This window comes from Mobula birostris, chromosome 4, assembly GCF_030028105.1.
Source record: "Mobula birostris isolate sMobBir1 chromosome 4, sMobBir1.hap1, whole genome shotgun sequence".
Classification (NCBI taxonomy): Eukaryota; Metazoa; Chordata; class Chondrichthyes; order Myliobatiformes; family Myliobatidae; genus Mobula; species Mobula birostris.
Genome location: NC_092373.1, coordinates 11,893,684 through 11,917,122, shown reverse-complemented (window position 1 = coordinate 11,917,122; position 23,439 = coordinate 11,893,684). Strand labels below are relative to the sequence as shown.

Below are 23,439 nucleotides of genomic sequence, written 5' to 3'. Positions count from 1 at the left end.
GGGAGCATGAAATTCGGGAATCTCGTTCTTGTACACAGAACCTCCTTTTGATCCATTAACTCACAAATCCGCTATCGCTACAGCTCGCCTTTTTTTTCCTCTGTTCCCTTCTGAGCCATAGAACGAAAATCAATCCCGATCCCTGACCAGTATGAATTTCCTCTACTAAATCATTCCCTCAACAGTGTCTAAAGTAGTATACTTGCAGTGGTGGTGGTGGCTACATGAGTACTCACCACTGGGTGTTTAACTTATTTCCCCTTCCTATTACCCGGTCTCCTGTCCCCTGCAGTGGAGGCATAACTACCTCTTTCTATGTCGTACCTATTACTTCCTCATCCTCCCAAATGATCCGACGTTCATCCAGTTCCAGCTCCAGCTCCTTAAAGCGGAGTGTTTTAACCTGCAGCTGGATGCACTTCTTGCAGCTAAAGTCCATCAGGGACACTTGACGTATCGCTGCCTTCCCACTCACTTGAAGAAGAGCAGTCAACTATGATGCTGCCCATTCCTACTGTTCCAACTATCCAAGTATAAAGAATAAATCAATAAGGAAACTGAAAAAAAACGATCTACTTCTTCTTCGCCTTCGTTCCTCGCTGAAGCCTCGAAAGGCTTCTCAAGAGACACCAGAGAGGGTCCTATTTGGCTGCCTCTCTAACTGGAGGCGTGCGACTAGCGGTATTCTGTGCTGATCTGTGCTGGGTTCGTTGTTGTTTATCACCTATATTATTATTTCTAGAATCTACTGTATATTAACGAACTGGATGAAATTTTATTTATTAATTTGCTGATTTACTTATTTACTATTTAACCGACTCAGCAAATTTGTGGATCACACCAAGACTGGGGCTGTAGTGGACAGCGAGAAACACTATCAAAGTTTGCAGTTGCAAAAATAGACTAAAAACTGAACATGGAAATTGATACAGACAAGTGTGAGTTTGCCTGAAACGTCGACTGTACCTCTTCCTGGAGATGCTGCCTGGCCTGCTGCGTTCACCAGCAACTTTGATGTGTGTTGCTTGAACTTCCAGCATCTGCAGAATTCCTCGTGTGTGACGGTAAATGACAGTTATCTGGGAAAACAGATCTGTAATTAACTGAAAGTGGCGCTACAGGTAGATTTTTGAAAAAAAAGCTTTTTGGTACATTATCCGGCATATCTCAAAATACTGAGTACAGGAGTTGGAATGTTACGTTCAAATTCTGCGAGACGCTGGCGAGGCCGAAGTATAAATATTATGTGAATCTTTGGACAATTACCTACAGGAAAGATGACAATAAGATTAAAGCGTGCAGAGGACATTTACAACGATGTTTCTGTGAATTGAGGTACAGAGCTATCGGGAAGAGTTCAGCAGGTTAGGACTTTATTCCACAGAGCGTATGAGAAGGAGGAGATTTGATGGAGGTATGCAAAATTAAGACGTATAGACAGGATAATACAATGAGGCTTTTTCCACTGAGCTTGGGTGACACGAGAACTAGATGGTGATGACGTCGACTCAGGCCTGAGAGGCCAGCGTCGGGCATTTACATGCCTTACAAAGCGCGAAACGAGAGACTGTGTGGCGCGCCACTCCTCACACAGACATTTCGCAGTACAATATGTTATTTTATTTTACGAGGTCGAGTTGCGAGCTCAATACTCAACCCGGCACAGATGGAAAGCGTACTCGGGAACGGCCCGAATGGATTCGAACCCGGGAACCTCCGTCCCGGAGTCCGGCGCTGATGTCGTTGCGCCACCAACCGACCAAATAGAGGTCATGAGTTAAGTACGAAAGCGTAAATGATTAAGGGGATATAAGCAGCGCTTTCAATACTCAGATTGTGGCCAGAGTGCAGAACAAGTTGCACCGCAAACTGTGGATGCGACTCGATGCGAGTGGGTGCGGGTTCGACATCAACACCTAACAGAACATGTGGAGGTACATGGATGAAGGGTTATTGTCCGGGTGCATGTCGATGAGAGTCGGCAGAGACCAGAATTAGAGATCATGTGTTGCGGGTGAAAGGGAAAATGTTTAAGGAGCACATAGGGGAAAACTCTTCACACAGTTGGTGGTGAGACTTTAGAACAAGTTGCCAGCTGAAGTGGTGGATGCAGATTCGATTTCAACATTTCATGGAAATTTAGATCGTTAAATGAATGGAAGAGTTCCGGGTGCAGGTCGATGCGAACAGGCAGAGGAATACTTCGCCACGGATTTGATAGCGAATTGGTCCGGATCTGTGCTGTAATGTTCTCTGACTCTCTGTCTCCATACATGTACGGTTGTTCGAAAATCACAGATAGAGGGCTAACTGGGAGAAGGGCGGCTTTTTAAGACAACTCTATATTGGCAAAGAATATGCGAATTGCTCACTACAAAATGAATTTGGAAGTAATAAAGTACAAATGGGCGGCATTCAAAAATAAAACTATTCAACGACCATGTAACCTGCATAGTTGGTTTTTCTCATTGAAAGATCCATTTCATCCAGCCATCAAAGAAACAGATTGTACTTCATTATGCATAGTGAAGTAGCTAATATATTTCGAATGTGGGGGCTCACGATAATTTCATCCCCTTTCAGACAACGAAGTACATTCGCAATATTTAAATCACTTATCTACAGGGAACATATTAAACATATCTTCTTGTGCAGTGCAACATGACTGCATTTAAAAACATCATCACTACTCCCCAGTTGTAATCCTCGATCACAGTAAATTCGAAGAACTGCAAAATAAATAAAAAGGATTTTTTTATTGCAAGTACTCTTTGCCAACTAATTTACTTCACATCCTCATATTCACATCGTTATGATCTTGCACTTTAATATTTACCAGCACTGCACTTTCTTGGCAATTTTTAAACTAATTGTGCATTTGCATTTCTTTACCTTGTTCTACCTCAATGCACTCTTTCAGTAGGTGATCCGTATAAAGAGTATGATAGACAGGTTTTTCAGTGCCTCTTGGTACATGAAAAAGAACAATATCAGTAAACTAATGTCAATGCTTCTTAACAATTTACGAAGACACTTTTCCCATCAAATGCTTCTTTGTATTTCTCACCGGCTTCAACAATATGATATAACATTTTGTTGCAAAGATACAGAAAAGTAAGCCGAAACTGGAAGCTAAAATGGCGAACACTTCTACGGCCACAGTGAATTTCCCGGGAGAACTGACATAAGCTGGAATGAAAGATATCCAAACAGCACAGAAAATTAACATGCTGAACGTGATATATTTAGCCTCGTTGAAATTATCCGGCAAATTTCGTGCCAAAAAGGCAACAGCAAAACAAACCAATGACAGGCAGCCAATGTAACCCAGGACGCAGTAAAATGCTGCATCCGATCCCACATCACATTCTAGAAGGACCACTTCGTTGGAATAAGCCACGTTTTTGACAGGGAGGGGTGGGGATTTGATAAGCCAGACGGTACATATTATGCACTGTAACAATGTAAGAAGAAAAACAGTCAGGCGTTGTTGAATGGGACCAAACCACTTGGCCACATTATTGCTGGGTAGTTTTGCCTGAAATGCCAGCACCACAACAATCGTTTTGCCCAAAACACAAGAGACACAAAGGATGAAAGTAACACCAAACATGGTGTGGCGTAACATACAGGACCACGCAGTCGGCTCGCCAATGAATGTGATTGAACAGAGGAAGCAAAGGCTCAGTGCGAGGAGAAGAAGGAAGCTGAGCTCAGCATTGTTTGCTTTCACGATCGGAGTGTCTTTATGAAGCAGGAAAATACCACATACAGAGGCAGTGATGCAACATCCGCTCAACGCCAAGGTCGTCAGGACAAGCCCCATCACCTCGGCAAATGAAAGAAAGTCAAGCTGCTTCTGTATGCATTTGTCTTGGCGGTCGTTGGACCAGGAGTCATTAGGGCACCTCATGCATTCAATTGAATCTTGAAGGAGGAGAGTGAAAAGTGACTTAAAAGCTGGACTGTCGATTCTTGCAAACACTTAAGCAATGAAAATTTTTCTTGTCCATACCTGTGGCGTTGCTGATCGCCCCTTGCGCGCACGGAATGCAATCAAAGCAACAAATAGGTTGTCCCTTGCGAGTTGCTTTCCTTGTTCCAGGAGAACAGCTGTCCGAACAAACTGCCCGGGGTACCTTGGAGCAAAGAGCGAGAATGTGTTACTGTATTTACCTTTTAAAAGAAATTTCACCCAGATGGAATCCAAAAAGAGATGGTGTTGGGGTTGAGAGGGGAAAAGTTTAAAGGAATTATTTGAGCGGCAACATCTTCACACACAACATACTGGGTACATCGATCGACTTCTGGAGGAACTGGTTGGGGTAGGTGCAATAACAGTATGTAGAAGGTACTTCTACAATTATATGCAGGAGAAAGGATCAGCGGAATGTCGATCAAATGTGGGAATAAGCGGCAATCTTTGGTTGGCATCTAGGTCAACACCGACGGATTGGAACATAAGGCCTGTTGCGCTGTTGTCTAACTCCAGCACTCTGATGTTCTCTACGGTGGGTGAACGTACATACACGGAGTTGTTCGGATAAATTACTAATGTGAAATTTCCGCCATTAATTTACGGAAATTATAAGCGCATTTTTAAACATAGTTACTGGCGACGAAAACAGATGGCTGACAAAACCAAGTTCTAAAACTGGAGAGGAAGAGAAATGAATAGAGAGATAGAGAAATAGATAGATAGATAGACAAAAGGATAGATAGACTGATTGCCTAAGAACAAATATGTATTCATAGGACGTTTAAACATAATATAGTTTTTTGGTACTTGTTCTTCTGTAGGGCTGTTGATAATTTGGTCCTTAGAAACTGCAGGACAGTGTGCAATTCTTTTGTTAAATTTCTTCATCCACCAAGTTGCTATATTACAATAGAAAGTTGGCATTGATGCTTCATAATGAATTTGTTAACACTGCGGACAGATATTCATGCATTACCTCTCTAAGACCACCAATCCAAACAATAGAACTTTCATTTATCATGATTTGTTGCCCTGCTGGTGCGGAACGGTCATAATGTCCAACGATCAAAACAGCGGCATTCCCCTCGCTATTCACCTGCCAGTTGACAATATCGTACGTAGCCACCGAGTCTCCATTTTCGTCGAAATTTACCCTTTCCCCGAGGTGAGTTGTGAAATTTAGCGATTGCATGTAATGCAAAACCTATCGGAGGAAGACACAGACGATGCAACATGAGATCAGTCAACCAACATATTGTTTGAACATAGAAATTTTACTGGACTGTTTTCGAATAAATAGGTCAGCTCTACGTACCTGCCATGGCTCAAAATTTGAAATGTTTGCACAAGACTGATTCCCAAATGGACCTTCACCGCTCTTACACGAAAACATATTGTGAAGTGCATGGGCTATAGCATAGGTTGCCTCATAAACTTTGTTGGTCACCCTCAGTTGAGAAACCTCCGTGTAGGTGTTGGACACAGTCTTTAGGCTCTCTGTTCCTGCACATTGATGAGGCTGTGCTGCGGGCATCGTGCTACCTGTGATATTCTTTAAACTTTTCAGGCTACAGCCGAAATGCTTTTCCCATAATTCTTCAATTAACACATTACTAGGATAGGTGGATGGATGAAGACTGGTTAAGAAGTCTTTGAACCCCGGGATATTCACGTTACGTATGGCGATGCCGATTGCTCCAGTAACGAACTTCTTGTTCTCCTCTGGAGAAAGAAGCGAAGTGGCGATCCAAGCCTCACTTCCTACCCACTGGATGCCAGAAATATTTTGTCGAACAATTTCTTTCAATAGAATGGCCATATCGCCTTGAGCGAGAAAAGCCACCACGACTTTTGTAGACGCCGTCCGTATAATGCGGGTAACATGAAGTAACCTCTCCCTTGAATACGTCCTGTGAAAAGACTCGGAGAAGGCAATGCAAACGCCAAACTCCTGAACCGCCTCTGAGAAGGCATGCATCCCAAAGTTGCCATAATCGTTGTCGCTCCTTACCGTTCCAATCCAAATCCATCCAAACCGCTTGACAAGTTGCGCCAAGGCTTTAGCCTGGTAGTAATCGCTTGGAATCGTTCGAAAGAAGGACGGGAATTGTCGCCTGTCGCTGAGACAGGCACACGTGGCGAAATAGCTAACCTGGTCAGAATCCAATATGTAAACAGTAAAACAGAGAGATTAGTTTAGTCTCGACAGCATGAAATCCGAGAAAAGACCAATAGCTATAAAGTGCTGCAATAAGCTTATTGTACACAGATACAGGTTCATCACTTAACAGAACATGGACATACACATTTCGGACCAGCTCTCCTTTGCCATCCTATATACCCACGGACTTCTTTCCATCTACCTATATTTGGCCTCTAAAACCCTAAGCCTTTTCTGGTCTATGTACTTCTTCAGTTCCCTGTTAAATGTTTTAATTCGCCTGGCTCAAACATTTCCTCTGGCCGCTCATTCCTCATACTCACTGACTTCTGTGAGAAAAGGCGTCCCCTGAGCTTCCTTTTAAATATTTCCCTTCTTATTTGAAGCTGATGCTCTCCAATTCTTGCTTCTCCAACACTCCAACACTTGGGGGGGGGGGGGAGTTCCGTATCGATGTTATCCCGATCGTGTGGAGAGAATGTGGAAATACTTTACTGTTAGGGAAGCAGAAGAGAGAATAGAAAAAAATCCTTTCGGATCAATGACCAAGCGCCAGTTTTCTCTGCTCAGCGTCAACAATTTCTATTTTAATTTCAGATTTCCGACGTGGCCACGATGGATGGAGCTTTGACCTTTGATCTATAAGGGAGCTAACAGCGAAATTATTCATGAAACTGATTACTAGAGTAGAGAACAGCAGCCACGTGGACCATTCCTGCTTCCATTTCTCAGCTACGTATACCTATCTCCATTTCGAGGCATCCGTAATTCCGTCATTGCAATTTAAATAAAATCGCTGTTGTAGATGTACGGGTCTGGGTACCAAGGCCCCACAAATAGAAAGACATCATGCCAGGTCTATTAGCAGTAGGTATGGACGGATAAAAGTTGATAAAGAACCCAATGGCTTTCGCGGTTCGAACAGTGCGTGGTACAGGAAGGGCATATGTTTAACATTCATGAAAAAAACTATGATAATTTATGTATTTTAATGTGAATAGTGTTTATCTGGCGCTATCCACCCGTGACACTGCTGCAAATAAGAATTTCTTTGCACCTGTACACATATTTCCTGGTGCAGATAGTAATTGCGGATACAATAGGGAGTCTTAAGGGACTCTTAGGTAGGTACATGGACGTTAGTAAAATAGAAGGCTATGTTGTAAGGCAATTCCAGGCGAGTTCTAGAGTATGTACTGTGCATGTTCCAGGTTCTAATAAGCAAACTGTGAGACTCGAATCGTTCTACGTCCACACTAGAGCGGATAATTTTGAAAACGCTGGTTTCAAGTGAAAACGGCAGGCGTCCACACTAGGGGTTTTTCAAAATATCTCTGTCTACATTTAAACGGATATTTGAGCGAATCCTACTGGGCATGCGCAGACACATCTGCAGAAAACAAGCGAAGCGGAAACGGTATAATATTTACGTTTCCGCGACGGCGTTATGCTATTTCCATTCGTCAAAAACTACAGTACCAACAACAACAGCGAAAGAAAGTTTTCAACAATGTCTTCGAGGAATACAAAAAAAAACCTCCGCTGGAAAAAGCAGGCCGGACTTCTTTTTTTTAGACAGACAATGAAGTCGAGCTGTTCCTGCGAGTTACAAACGACTACAAAGTCAGCAAAGCAGTGGAGAACGTGGAGATGTTTAATTCCAAACAAGCTATTAACATAGACAATAAGGTAAACAACACACGTATGAAGTCGTCCTCTACCCAAGATCAACATGAGAGTGGAATCTTCTGCCGCCAGACCTGCGCAGTATTTCTGACATTAATATCTTTAAAGATAGACTCAATCAAATCAATTTAGGGGATCTAGTCAAAAAAGCTCACTTTACAATTTAACTCTCACGCCGTTCACACCGACTGCGCGTTATAACAGCCGTCCGGCAGTGCTTACGCAGTACCAAGCAGAAGCAGATAAAACATTGTTGTTGTGGTATTGTCATGACAGCGCTTTTAAATCTCTCCGTTTTCGGGGGATGAAAACGCCGTTTCAATGAGGACGGAGTGTCAAAACGAAGAGAAAAAACTTCGTTTTCAAAATTAACCTGCGTAGTGCGGATGTAGTCAGTTTTACTTCAATCGCTGCTGTTCAATTAATTGATTAATACAAGAGATATCTTATATCTTGCACCAAATCCATTTTTAAGCCAAATATGACAGCGCTCAGACATGCTAGTAAATGTAGGTAAAAGAGACTGCACACATTGGGATCTGGAGGAACATGCAAGATGCGGGGCGATGTCAACCGATCAGGCAGAATCTATTACAGCAAGCAGGCAGTTGGCCTTTCGGGTCGAAACTCTTGATCTGGACTGCAACGCCTTGTCCCTTCTTCAAAACTGTCGTTTGATTGATCCATGGAAGATTAAGGTCTGCACCTGAAACCTGGTCTGTACATTGATCTCCACGGATCCAGCTTCCAGCATCTCGTTTGTCACGCCAGGTAGTCCTGCTGCCTTACAACACGGTTGAATCCCGACATCTGTTGCTGTTGGTGCGGAGTTTTTACGATCTCCCTGTGGTTGCGCTGCTTTACTCTCCGACCTATTCATATGCCCTAGCTGAAATGCGCAAATATATTGCAATGGAAACATAAAAAAAAAACTATTTCACAACCAAGAAATAAGAGCACCAGGTGTCGTACCTGAAGCCGCTGTCTAGACGCTGGCAGTAAAAGACTAATCTTACCATGGAAACACACACAAAAAATGCTGGTGAACGCAGCAGGCCAGGCGGCATCTATAGGAAGATGTACAATCGATGTTTCGGGCCAAGACCCTTCGTCAGAACTAACTGAAAGAACAGACAGTAAGAGATTTGAAAGTGGGAGGGGGAGGGGAGATCTGAAATGATAGGAGAAGACAGGAGGGGGAGGGATGGAGCTAAGAGATGGAAAGCTGATTGGCAAAAGGGATAGGAGGCTGGAGAAGGGAAAGGATCATGGGACGGGGGGCCCAGAGGATGGGCAGGGAGTTACAGTCCCTTCTTTCGGTTAGTCCTGACGAAGGGTCTCTGCCCGAAACGTCGACTGTACCTCTTCCTAGAGATGTTGCCTGGCCTGCTGCGTTCACCAGCATTTTTGTATGCGTTGCTTGAATTTCCAGCATCTGCAGATATCTTCGTGTTTGCAGTCTTACCATGGGAACTTTGAAAGGACCTATTGACGTCGCAACCGCCAGGGACAGCGAAGACCCCGATTCCGCCACGATGGCAGGGACCAGTGAGCGCGGGTTACAGGACTGCGGCTGGAATGTTGGGTCCAGTCCGTTGATCAGTTCGAAAGCCGCTTTCACTGACAAGCGAGGTAGATTACATGAATCATAAATCCTGTAGCCCAGTGTAATATTTGGAAGCAGAAAGGGACTCCTGTTTATCTCCTCAATCGCAAATATCATCGCCTGAATGAAGCGGAATACTCGAAATTCAAAACTGTAGGACAGAGATACATGGTAAATTAATGAACTGGGAAGTTGGATTATTATCATTACATTTGCAGACAGGGTGCGTTCGAGGCAGGCAATTAAGCGTAAAGCTGGGACACACTATCTGTGATGTTAAGAGTCCATTTTAATGAACTAAATTTTGGCGAAGAACCTGTCCGTGAGCCTTAGGTTCCGTGCTTTAAGACTTTATTGTATCTCATGCCCGAGTGGGAAGAAGAGAGAATATATGGGAATTTTGCGGGGCGTTAATACTGAGGCTGGGAGGACAGATTAGATTCCCTGCCGGTTAAGTCCAGTGCACACAAATTATTTCTCTGCATTATTCCTCTGATGTATAATATAGGCAATTTGTGGAAGTAAAAGATTAAGGAACACTCGATAACAGCACCTAATAGCACATTCATTATGAACTAAAGGCGAAAGAGTTAACGCTACAGTTCGAAGACCTTTTACCAAGAAAGGGAAGAAAGGAATTCATTTAATTTCTCCCTTTTCGACATTTACGTGATTATTTCAATTCTTAGCGTTGATGGATAGTTAATATTTGTTTTCAGGATATAAATGCGCTTCGATTCACTTCACATCGATGTCCAAAGACAATACTGATATGGAGCCTCAGGAACTCAGCGAGTCAGTCAGCATCCTTGGAGGAAAATTGGCACTTGACGTTCGGGGTAGCACTCTTTAGATCAAGGGTCTCCAACCTTTTTTGCACTGCGGACCGGTTTAATATTGACAATATTCTTGCGGACCGGCCGACGGGGGGCGGGGGGAGGGGTTGGGTTGCCAACGAACAAGAGTAGCAGTCAAATGCGATGTTTACTTAAAGACTACAATGACCATGAAGCCTTGCGCGGGTACCAATGCGCATGCGCGTCGTGACCTGCCGATTTCACACCCCCCCTCCCCCACAAACACACGCACAAGCAAATCCTTTTTGGCGATTCCGTTCGTGGGGGTGGGTGTTAATCGCTATCGGAATATAGGTAATAAGTGGGTAATACACTCAATTTTGTTTCTAAAAGGGTTTATCTAACGAATTTAATATTTTATCACACAGCGCATATTTTCCTCGCTTGGATATAATGATAAGTCAATTATCAAGGGAGCTTGAAGTGTTGAACGAACTTCCAGTAGAAGTGGCTGAAGCAGGTTCGATATGATCATTTCAAGAAAAAATGGATAGGTATCTGGACAGGAAAGGAATGGAGGGTTATGGGCTGAGTGCAGGTCGGCGGGACTAGGTGAGAGTAGCGTTCGGCATGGACTAGAAGGGCCGAGATGGCCTGTTTCCGTGCTGTAATTGTTATATGGTTATATAGGTCACTTATAAGTCAATAGCATCATAACATTTTAAGTAATATTTGGATATTAAACGCACAGCACATATTTTCCCCGTATGAATATATAAAATCATTGCAACACACCAATATCGCTGAATCAGTGGGAGCCCTGGGCTTGTTTCCCTGCAACAACACGGCCCTATCCAGGGGTGATGGGAGACAACGATACTCGAAGGGGGTTCCTGATGTCCAGTCTATTCCGCAGTTTAGTTTTCGTTGCATTCATTGCAGAAAACTCCGCTTCGCAAAAAAATGTTGGAAATGAAAGCAATGTTTTCAGTGCTTTCGTGGCTATCTCAGGATATTTAGCATTGACTTTGATCCAAAATGCCGACAGAGATATTATGTCAAACATACTTTTCAGCCCGTCGTTATTTGCAAGCTCGAGGAGTTCATCGCCTGCCCGCCCTGACACGGATGACGCGCGGGTCATGACCTCGCATGCGTAATGGCTGATCAGTGGCCGTGACAGGGAATGAGGAAAGGTGCAGCTGACCAAATCATATCGCTTCCTCGCGGCCCGGTAGCGCATGCTCTGCGGCCTGGTACCGGTCCGCGGCTCGGTGGTTGGGGACCGCTGCTTTAGATGACATATGTGACCTTTGTGCTCTAGCAACTTAGATTTGAAACAACGAACATATTAGTTTGCCATTTTGATGGATTCAGAACCTAGATATCTAAAACGATTTTCTGCAAATCAAAATGTGATAACATTTTCTGACAATGCCATCTAATTTTACGACAACACCAAAGCGTTAATCAGCGCACAGTTTCGTTTCCAAAACACAAAACAAGTGTTCTGAAATCCAGTCAAAAACCTTTCAGCTGTAGTGATGGTGTGGCTGAAACCCTTCTTTCAGAACCTGATAGTTTAGTGGAATTCATTTGCAAAAAAATGAACTGAAACTGCACTGTTCGTTCAATACTGTTAAATCAATTTGCATTGGGGATAGACCAATTTAAACATTTTAACTGTCAGAAGGTGAGCTTGCTGTGTCTAGGAATGCGAAGCTGCTTTGCAGAATCTTTGTTCACAGACAGAAGAGGATGTGCAAATGTTGTAAGCTTGAGGAACATCTACACACATGGGCACACACACACAATGCTCAAGAACTCAACAGGTAACCCTGACATCAGGAAAGATCGCGACCCGAATTCTCGACTGATTATTTCCTTCCGTAGCTAGTGCATAAACTGCTGAAATCCTTCAGCATTTTGTGTCTGTTGGTCAGGATTTTTTTTTTTTGCTTATTTCCTTTGAGAATGCAAGTGACTAATGAAAAACGGATTTACGCGATTTCTTAAAATACGCGCAGAATTTCAAAGAGGACATGAATTCTTGGAATAAATTTTAAGGACCACCTGTATCTGTTGTGGAAATCTATTTCTGTATTCTTATCTTATAGTAACGAACAGCATAATATTTGCCAGTATTGATGGGATTTATGAGAGGAGCGTTGACTCCATGATAAATTTATTAAATTTTGGGCGATAATTTCATAGGCATTGGGCAGCTGACGCACACAGAGAAATTAACTCTGATTCCCTCACAGGCAATGTTACATCTGCAACAAATTGTGCTGTCTGCCACTAATAAATTCAGTAACAAAATCAGAAAATGTTGGAAATACTCAACAGGCCAGGCAATATCTGCGGACAGAGAATCAACGTTGAAATTAAAGAGCGAACACCCTTGACTAAAACAGAAAAAAAGGGAAAAAATCCATTTTGTTTAAAATTATAGATAGTGACAAACACATTTCTCGACACTCTAAACTGACCTTTCACATTTCACAATTCTCGGTCTGGTTTCAAATGAAAGTTCCGAGTTCTCTGTACGGGAGTGCAGAGCAAAGATTCCGCCGATGTTAATGTCTCCTTCCTTCGATAAACTAAACAAATCAAACATTTCCCTGCGTTTACATATCAGATTACCAGTTGACACTGCAACAGGTAACAATAACCCCCAAATCAACACACAGCACATACTTCCTTTCCTTCTGACTGTTGCTGACAAAGGACAACGCGGTTTTATACTGGAGCTCATGCTTGGGTAAGCAATGTTGCTTCTCTTGATTAAAGACATGAAGTTCAGGAGGGAATAAATCGGCATTTTAATTTAATTTAAGACATAACCAATGAAAGATAATCCACCGTGTCATGGTATACAAGCAAAAGAGGAATACAGTTAAGCTCATCTTTAGGGAAAATGAAAATGACCTAATCAGCTGTAGCAAGTGACAAGTATTTACTGTGATCATAAACATTTCATCTCTTCCATTACTTTCCCCTGTCCGATGGATGAAATCATTTTATCCTGAAAAGCAATGACCTTTTTTAATAAAAGCAGATAATTTGCTGAGCCAATCAGATGTCCACACATTGCCAAAAATAACATCGATTCCAATGAATTGCTGTGGATTGCATTGAAACTGAGAGACAGTGTGGTCTGATTTACTTTAATTATGTTTTTTTCTGCTGGATTATACGAAATGATATACAATATATAAAAGTTTTCAACTGAGTAGTTTGCCGTCATGCACAACGAATTTGCCATAATCTGCGTCACACTGTCGCCTCGATTTATCACTTTCCCTCCTCTGTCACTATTTCAACTCTGCCCTCCTCCAAATTTTTAACAATTGTCCTGCCCTTCATCATCAAAGATACTCGTGGACGAAGTGTGTCCTCACAAATCCCATCAGTCCCTCCCATCCAGAAACCTTGGGTGAATCAAGAGGTATGCAATATGCCAAGGGCTATATCGGCGACGTTTTGGACTGGTGATCTAAGGAATTTAAAGAGGTCCTAGTATGACATCAGGAAAACCATCTCCCGTGCAAACTGGCAAATCCTAACTAAACCTGAATCACACAATGAATCACTCTGGCCCTACATTCCTCCTTAGGACACCTGGAGAATAAAGACGCATACGTAAGGCTCCTTTTCATTGACGACAGCTCAGCCTTTAATACCATCATTCCAATTAAACTGATTCCTAAGCTCCGGAACCTGGGCCTTAGCACTCAGATCTGCAGCTGGATCTTCAACTTGCTCACAGACAGGACCCAGGCTGTAAAAATAGGGGACAAGCTCTCTGCCACAATCACTCTGAGCACCGGTGCCCCACAAGGCTGTGTACTCAGCCCCCTGCTGTACTCACTGTACAACCAAGATTCTGTAGCTAAGTTTCCATTGAACTCAATATATAAGTTTGCTGATGACACCACAATTGTAGGCCGTATCTCGGGTAATGATGAGTTTGAGTACAGAGAGGAAATTAAGAACCTGGTGGCATGGTGCGAAGACAGTAACCTATCCATCAACGTCAGCAAGACGAAGGAATTGGTTGTTGACTTCAGAGGGAGTAGCGGACCGCACGACCCAATTTACATCGGTGGTGCGCAAGTGGAACCGGTCAAAGCTTTAAGTTCCTCGGGGTCAATATCACAAATGACCTGACTTGGTCCAACCAATCAGAGCCCACTGCCAAGAAGGCCCAGCAACGCCTTTACTTCCTGAGAAAACTAAAGAAATTTGGCCTGTCCCCTGCAGTATAGTGGAAGTTGTAAGTGTCATAGGGTATTAAGTTTGCGGAAATACTAAAACCAGAGAGAGAAGGTTCTCAGGAACCTAAAAAGTCTGACGGTCGATAGCTCACCTGAACCAGATGGTATGCATCCCAGAGTTCTGAAAGATATGGCTAACGAAATCGTGGAGGCACTATTAATGATCTTTCAAGAATCACCAGATTCAGGAACTGTTTTGGAGGACTGAAAGGTTGCAAATCTCTCTCCACACTTCAAGAAGCAGACAGGCAGACGAAAGGAAATTATAGTCAGGAACTCTGACATCAGTGGTGAGGGTAAGTTATTGGAGTCGAGTATTAAGGATGAGGTCTCAGGGTACTTGGAGGCGCAGGATAAAATAGGCTATAGTCAGCATGTTTTATTCAAGGGAAACCTTGCCTGACAAACTGTGGGAATTCCTTGAAGTATCAAGCAGCAGACAAAGGAGAAATGATTGAACTTGTATACTTGGATTTGCAGAAGGCCTTTGGCAATATGCCACACGTGAGGCTGCGCAACTAGCTACAAGCCCATGGTATTATATAAAGGATTTTATCAAAGATAAAGAACTGGCTGATTGGCAAGTCGCGAAAAGTGAGAACAAACGGAACCATTCTGACAAGCCGCCAGAGACTAATGCCGTTCCAAAGTGGTCTGCGTTTGGAACGGTTCCTTTTACGTTATAATCAAGGATTTGGATGATCATTGAGGAGGTAGAGAGGATATGGAAAGACTGAGACAGATTAGGTAAATGGGGCATATGGAATATTGTGTCGGAAAGTGTACACACATGCACTTTCGTAGAAGAAATAAAAAGGCGGCCTATTTTCTAAATGGAGAGAAAATACAAAATCAAACTGAGACACAAAGTGACAAAGCGTCCTTGTGAAAGATTCCCTAAAGGTTCATTTGCAGATTGAGTCTATGGTAAGGAAAAAAAATACAATCTTAGCATTTTTTTCAAGACGATCACAATATAAAAGAAGTAATGCAATGTTGAAACTTTATAAACTGTGGGGAGGTATCACTTAGACTATTGTGAGCAGGTTTTCATACCTTATGTTAGAAAGGACGTGCTGAAACTGGAGCCGTGGCGGCCAGTCTTTACGCATATTTAATGTTGGTGTGATAGAGTCTTGACTGGTCAGGTCACAACGGGATACGGGAGAACGCAGGAGGTTCGGATTGAGAGGAAGGTTGGATCATTTATGATAATTTGGCGGATTAGACGCGAAAGGCAAAAATGGCCTAATTCTGCACCTATGTCTTATGGTCTTATGGTCTTATGCATAGAAATTAAGTCATTAATACCATTGAAGAATACGCTCTTCCATCTAAGAGCACAGATCTCCATTCAAAACATCCCCACGATCCGAGAGCCGGAGAGTTCTTCCCTGAAACCGTAAGGACCCTTGTGTAAAACAGGATCAGGTGGTTAACAAAAAAACAACATAAAACACCAACAAATTCAAGATGTTAACGGTACAAAATGCCGGGAAATAACAGGATCCGATGCAAATGAAAACAATCTGATTATAAGACTATAAGATATAGGCGCCCACCAAGTCTGCTCCGCCATTCCATCATGACTCATTATTTACTTTTCACTTCCTCAACCGCACTTCCCGACCTTTTCCCTGTAACATTTGATACGATGTCCAATCAAAAGCCGATCAATCTCTGACTTAAATACACCCCTCAACCTGGCGTCCACATCTGCACCTGGCAACAAATTCCACAAATTCACCACAGTCTAGCTAAATAAATGTTTCCGCATCTCTGATTTGAAAGCGCGCCCCTCTATCCTGAGGCTGTGCCCTCTTGTGCTAGACTATCCCACCATGGAAAGCATCCTTTCCATATTTATTCTGTCTAGGGCTTTCAACGTTCGAAAGGTTTCAACGAGGTTCCTCTTCATCATTCTAAATTCCAGCGAGTACCCACCCGGAGCCATCAAACGTTCCTCGTATGATAACCCTTTCATTCTTGGGATCATCCTTGAGAACCTCCTTTGGATGCTCTCCAATGCTAGAACATCTCTTCTAAGATGAGGAGCCCAAAATTGTACGCAGTACTCATGGTGAGGCCTCACCGGTGTCCTATAAAGCCTCAGCATCACATCTCTGCTCCTGTTTTCTAAACCTCTTGAAATGAATGATAACATTGCACATAGGCACAATCAAATGACAAACATCATTCATCGAAAACATCCTTTAAATTACAACGTCAATAAAGAAATCACAACTTAATATAAATACAAGACTGATCCATTTTTAAAATCACAATACCACAAATTATATTATAACAGATCAGTTATGGGCGATGTGACAATCCATAATAACCTCTGGATATAATAATACAGGATAAAGAATAAAGTACAACTTATTTAATAGATACAGTTATTCTAACACACTGAACGTACATAAATCAACAGATGAAAAGCACCAGAAATACACGAGGACTGCAGTGGTTCAAATAATGCAGCTCATCGCCACCTTCGCAATTGCAGCTACGGATGGGCAATGAATGCCTGTCATAGTCCGGTCCGTGAAGTCCATACTCCTGCTCACGGTTCAGTCCATCAACCCTTGCTCCAGGTTTTCCTATCTACCCTGTTTCTATCTTGTTGAGCTAATTTTGGCAGCTGGTGCTAGTTGGGCTGGCTGCATAAATACCTCCAGAGACCAGGCCGTGGTTGCTGGATTGTTCTTGTCCTTACTCCTTGTATCCATTCCTCTGCCTTCTGTTTCCTCGCCTGAAGCCTTACCTTGTCTTGCTGGTAACTCTCGCCTCACCTGAAGTTCTCGTCTTGCCTTGCTTTGCCAGTAACCTTGCCTTGTCTTGCTGTCTGGTCCTGGAGCCACCCTGTACCTAGCTCCTTTCCTGTCCCTTGCCTCCGCCCAGTTAAGCCAGGCCGTCTTGCCGTTACCTGGGGTTGGTTCTGTCCCTTCCTGTCCGTGGCCTCCGCCCAGGTAAGCCAGGCCGTCTTGCCGTTACCTGTGGTTGGTTCTGTCCCTTGCCTCCGTCGGGTGGTGATCCGCGCCCTGCCCAGGAGAAGCCAAGCCTCGCCTCAAGTCTCAAGTCTCCTGCCTCCTGCCTCCAGCCTCGCCTCAAGTCTCCTGCCTCCAACCTCCAGCCTGCAGCATCCAGCCTCCTGCCTAGTTCCGAGCCTGAAGACTCCAGCCTCTTGCCAAGCCAAGGCAAGTCTCTAGCCTCCAGCCTCAAGCTTCAAGCCTGTAGATTTCTGCCTCGTCCTGCCTGCCTGCCAAGCCTCGTCCTTGCCTAGTTCTGGGGTCCGAGCCAGAGGCAAGACCCAGGTACGTGGTCCTTGTCCAGTCTCTGGCTCGGAGTCCAAGCCCGGGCTCCTAGCTCTTTTGTCCAGTCCTGTTCCAGGTTCCTGGTTTTCCTGTCCATGCCCTTGCCATCGCCCTATATTCTAGTCCTGTCCCTAATACTTCAGCGTCTGTGTCTTGCACTTGGGTCCGCTCACAGTCACCGCCGTTATGACAACGCCGAAATCCCGTACATAAATAAATAAATATACCTTAAGCCCCCTAATAAATTATGGTTCATTGTACAACACCCAATCCGGAATAGCTGATCCTTTAGTGAGCTCAACCACGAACTGCTCTAAATGGCTATCCGAAGGCACTCTGGAAATTCTCCTCCTAGTGTCCAGCACCAATTTGATTTTCCCAATCTACATGCATATTGCATTCGATCTTGACTATTTTAACATTCCCCTTTTGGCATGTATTCTCTATTTGCTGTTATAGATTGTAGACAGCACCCTTACTACTGTTTCGAGGTCGGTATACCGCTGCCATCATAGTCTATTTACCCTTGCAGTTCCTTAGCTCTGTCCAAAATGATTCAACATCTTCGGAAACTGTGGTGTTACTTTCTAATGATTTCATTTCGTTTTTTGCCAACAGAACAGCACCGCCTCCTTTGCCTTCCTGCTTGTCCTTTCGATACAATATATATCCTTGTACATTAAGCACCCAGCTGTAATCATCTTTCAGCCATGGTTTAGTAATACCTACAATATCATGCCTGCCAAATGGCAACTGTGCAGCAAATTTATCTACTTTATTCTGTAGAGTACGAGCGTTCCAATGCAACATCTTCAGTCCTTGAGTCACCCTATTCGATTTTGCCTTCCTTTTACTTTGGAACTCATCCTGTTGACTGCAAGTTTCCCTATCAACAACCTCTCCACCCCACACAGTCCGTTGTTTGTAAATCAGCGATCTGACCGTCAGCACTGTTGTCCGCCTTCCCTATGATATTTCATGCATTGAAATATATACAGCTCAGGACAGCAGTCCCACCAGGCTAAAAGCTGATTCTTAACATTGTCTGAGTTCTTACCAACATCGGTGTTGCAACGGGATCCTGACTTATCCCGATGAACTGTGCTCTTAAAAAAAGACAGAGAACTGTACACACAAGCACCTTGTTATTAAGACAGGGGTGAAGACTGCTTTGACATGTCGTTATAGTTTCTCTGCAGCGTGTTTACACTTCTGCAAGGACACTGCCAGCTGCTGTGTTCCTACAGGGAGAGAAGGGAGGAGCTGCTTGGTGGACAGCAGGTGTTCAGCATGGTGAGATAAATAGAAGGTCGCCTGGTAGACACACGGACACATGGTTTTGGGCACTGGGTGAGCTTTGTTGTGCCCACAAGAAGGTGGGTTTCTAGAGGATCGATCAGTGGCTCTCGCAGTGTGCAAAAGGTGTGACCGGTGGGGAGTTATTAGTGTGTCCAATACTCGCCTGGGTTAATAATTCTAAACCAGAAAACGGTCCCCATGTTGTGGTCACATTCGGTGACTTCTAAAAGATTTCGGAGGACAACGGGAAGATGGACGGCATGAGCTCACCTGAGGACATAAACACCTCTCTCTCTCTCTCTCTCTCTCTCTCTCTCTCACCATCACTACTCAACTCAATAACTCGAACTGAACTGAACTTTACTCATCACCGTAAGACTGTATCCATTTACCCCTGGGCTTGAAGAAGCTTGTTTTTTTCTATGTCCACACTATATATATATATATATATATATATATATATATATATCTTTGCTAACCTGTTTAATATATTTGAATTTATATTGCTGTATTGCGTAATTACTAATAAATAGCATTAGTTAATAGCAATACCAGCCTGGAAAGTGTTTTCTATTCTGCTGGTTCTTTAAACCGTCACAGGGTACGTGACAGTGTCTACAAACTCTCCACTAACTGTTCCAGCAAACTGGTTTCCGTCCCTTTGCAAATCTAGTTTAAACCCATCGTGCGGCACTAACAAATCTTCCGGCTGGGATATTAGTCCCCCACTCGTTGACATGCCACTGTCACTTGTGCACAATTCCTAACTGCTCTGAAAGAGAGCACAATGATCCACATATCTTTTGTCCTCCCTTATAAACCAAAGATCAGGCCACGTAATAAACGGTATTATCTTCCTATTTCTGGCGTCGTCAGCACGTAAAATGGGTAGCATTCCCGAGGTCACAACCCTGGAAGTCCTGTCCTTTATCTTACCATCTAACACCCTGACTTCCCTGTGCAGAAATTCGTCACTGACCATACCCATGTCAATGGTACCCACATGGACCATGACCTCTGGCTGTCCGCCCTCCCTCTTAAGTCTACCGAGGACTCGAGGCCAGATGTCACAGCCCCTGGCAGCCGGGAGTCAACACACCACCGGGACTTGTGTTCTTGCCCACAGTGTCAACAGGTTCGGATATGGCCCAAGTGCGGAGTGAGAGACAATAAAGCATGTCGATATTTCACAAACTTTGATGCGAACAGTGTTAAAGGGAAAATGAAACAATAAACGCAAGGTCAAACGGGGTCTTTAACTAAAACTCTGAAATGGGAAATGAATCCTACACGGCGGCTGAAAAGAATAAAGGTATGGAGTTAACTGCTATCAGACGGAACCAATAATCAGCAACACGTGCATATTCACAAGCGCAGTTGCCTATCTACTGCACGGCCGAATCCGTGGTTTGGCACGGCCCATGACTGCAGCCCATAAGGCACCACTGACCTGTGTCCGCTGGAAGTCCTGGATCAACGATTTGCCCAAGACGTTCTTCGCCGGATTCCAAGTACGTTCTTCTGGGCCATACACTTGCCCAGTCCACAGGTACTGGCCTTTACCACGTACCCGGCGAGATGCCTGAAGGAGCAGTACAGTATTGACATGGGAACTATCAACCAGGCGGGGAGAAGTAGGAGGAGTTGATACGGGGGCCAGGGGTGAGGTAGAAACCGGCTTGAGCTGGGAAACATGGAATATGGATGGATCTTCAGTGATGGGGTAGACGTAATCAATATGACAACTTGTTGATAGCCTTTTCCACTTCAAACGGTCTCACGTAAACGAGGTGCCAATTTCCGGTTCGCCACTTCAGGGGAAGATCCTTTGATGCCACCCAGACCTTCTCTCCTGGCTTGAACGGCCTTACCGGTCCATTGAGCCGATAAGCCTGCGGTGCTTCTGTTTCTGAGCACACAGCAGAAAAGCCCTGGCTCGTCACGGTGTGATTGTAGCGCTGGATCAGCTGTTCAACAGCAGGAACTCCGACATCAATCTCCTGATCAGGGACCTGGAAATCCCTTCTGGCATTCAAATGGAGACATACCGGTGGAGGACGACTGGAGGTTATTGTATTCGACCTTTGCCAAAACCAATTGAGAGCTCTAGGACGTGGGGCTGGAACAAGTAAGACAGCGCAGTTCTGTCTCCAACTCCTGGTTCACTTTCCCAGTCTAGTAATTATATTGGGGGTGGAAGCCAGACAAGAGGCTGGCCGTGGCTCCTACAAGAGAACAGAATGCCTTCCAAAATCGGGAAGTGAACTGCGGTCCACGATCAGAGACTATGTGCTGCGGGAAACCATGCAGCCTGAGCACATGTTGAAGCATGAGTGTGGCAATCTCACGAACCACAACGACCAAAACGGTGGTGTTTCCATTAGATTGGGGCAGGCCAGTGATGAAATCTATTGAGAGATGGGACCAGGAACGGTGAGGCACAGGCAGTGGTCATAGCAAACCCGCAGGACTCCGGCGTGATGTCTTGTTCCGAGCCTAGGTGGGACAGGTAGATACAAAGTTGTGGACATCCTGGGACATAGATGGCTTCCAAAATTGCCTCCTTATAAACTCCCGAGTCCTTTGAATTCCCGTATGTCCAGCCAGATTGGAGGAGTGACCCCATTCGAACACTTCCGAACGCACCGCAGCAGGGACAAACAGCCTGTTGGGAGGTCGCCCATCCGGGCCTGGATCTGATTGTTGGGCGGCCTCACCTCTGCCTCTGTTCCCCACATCACCGGAGCAGCAATACACCAGCGAGGAAGAATGGGCTCTAGACTGGTATTCTCCTTACCTGTATTCTTGCTGCTAGGACGATAAGTGAGAACGAAATTCAACCGTGTAAAGAAGAGAGCCCACCAGGCTTGACGGGATTTCAGTCTCTTAACATCCTGAATATAGGAGTGGTTCTTGTGTTCTGTCCAGACCAAGAATGGATGTTCTGCCTCCTCCAGCCAGTATCGTCATCCCTCCAGAACCTCTAAAAACAGCGAGAATCTCTCGGTTCCCAACATCGTAATTCCTCTCGCCCGGAGTAAAGTGACGGGACAGGAAGGCACAAAGCTGCAGCCGGATATCGCAGACGAGCGCTGAGAGGGGACAGCTCCAATGCCTAAATCGGTTGCATCCACTTCGACAATGAATGGCTGACATGGGTCTGGGTGTTGCAGCTACGGGGAAGAGGTGAAATGTCACTTTAGCTCTAAAAATGGTCTGTCGAGCCTTGCTGTCACCAGGTTATGATATGGCCCAAGTGCGGAGTGAGAGACACTGAAGCAGGTCGATAGTTCACAAACTTTAAAGCGAACAGTGTTCAAGGGAAAATGAAACATTAAACGTTAGGCCAAACAGGGCTATTAACTAAAACTCTTTAATAGAAAACGAAGCCTACACTGCCGCTGAAAATAACATCTAAATATTAAACGAATACAGCTAATCTTTGGACAACACACATCAAAGTTGCTGGTGAACGCAACAGGCCAGGCAGCATCTCTCTCCTGGCCTGCTGCGTTCACCAGCAACTTTGATGTGTGTTGCTTGAATTTCCAGCATCTGCAGAATTCCTGTTGTTTGTTGTTTGCAGCTAATCTTTGGAGTCAGTTGACACGACAGTCCAATTTCCCAGGCAAGGCAGATTGCAAACAAGACGAGAAGAATTGCTGTGCTCTGTCCAAGACTCGGCAAGCACTACGATGACAAATATGGAGTTAAATACTATCAGAACTAAATAATAATTAGCTGACACTTACATATTCACAAGTGCAATTGCCGTATCTACTGCGCTGCCGAATCCGAGGTTGTGACACACAGAACCCTTGTCCGTTCCCCTAACTAACGAATCCCCTATCAGCGCAGCATGCTTTGTCTCCCCTCCCGCTTCCCTTCTGAGTCACAGAGGCAGACGCAATGCAGAGAGCTGATCACTATGCATTTCATTTGTTAGGTCAGTCACGCCGCCACCACCAACCCTCAACAGCATCCAAACTGGTATAGGTGCTGTTGAGGGGGATGGTCGCCGTGGTACTCTGCACTGGCTCCTTGACCCTTTTCCCATTCTTGATGGTCACCTAGTTTCTTCTGTCCTGCTCCTTGAGTCTCGCTACCTCTCTATATGTCCAATCTATCACCGCTTGAGTTTCCCGAATGATACGTAGTTCATCCATTTCCACCTCCTGAAGGCGGATTGTTAGAGGCTGCTGCTAGATGCACCTCTCGCAGTTGTAGTCATCAGAGATATGGACGTCTCCCCGCCAGGTCGCATCCCGCAAGCAGAGCATTTCACTATCCTGCCGAGCATCTCTGCTATCCTAG

General features: G+C 44.4%; 1 protein-coding gene across 2 annotated transcripts; it reads right to left on the bottom strand.

Annotated features, from left to right (window-relative positions):
- Positions 1–3,022: 3,022 nt before the first annotated feature.
- LOC140195843 (extracellular calcium-sensing receptor-like) lies at positions 3,023–9,576 on the bottom strand. Of its 2 annotated transcripts, XM_072254481.1 has the most exons (6): positions 9,292–9,549; positions 5,618–6,131; positions 5,295–5,575; positions 4,956–5,183; positions 4,016–4,139; positions 3,023–3,927 (listed from the first exon to the last, which is right to left on the bottom strand). In XM_072254481.1, the coding sequence occupies exons 1-6, from the start codon at positions 9,547–9,549 to the stop codon at positions 3,023–3,025; spliced, it is 2,310 nt and encodes a 769-aa protein (XP_072110582.1). The 2 variants fall into 2 exon arrangements, with proteins under 2 accessions (XP_072110582.1, XP_072110583.1); XM_072254482.1 differs by having other exon boundaries at positions 5,295–6,131; positions 9,292–9,576.
- Between the last annotated feature and the right edge of the window lie 13,863 nt (positions 9,577–23,439).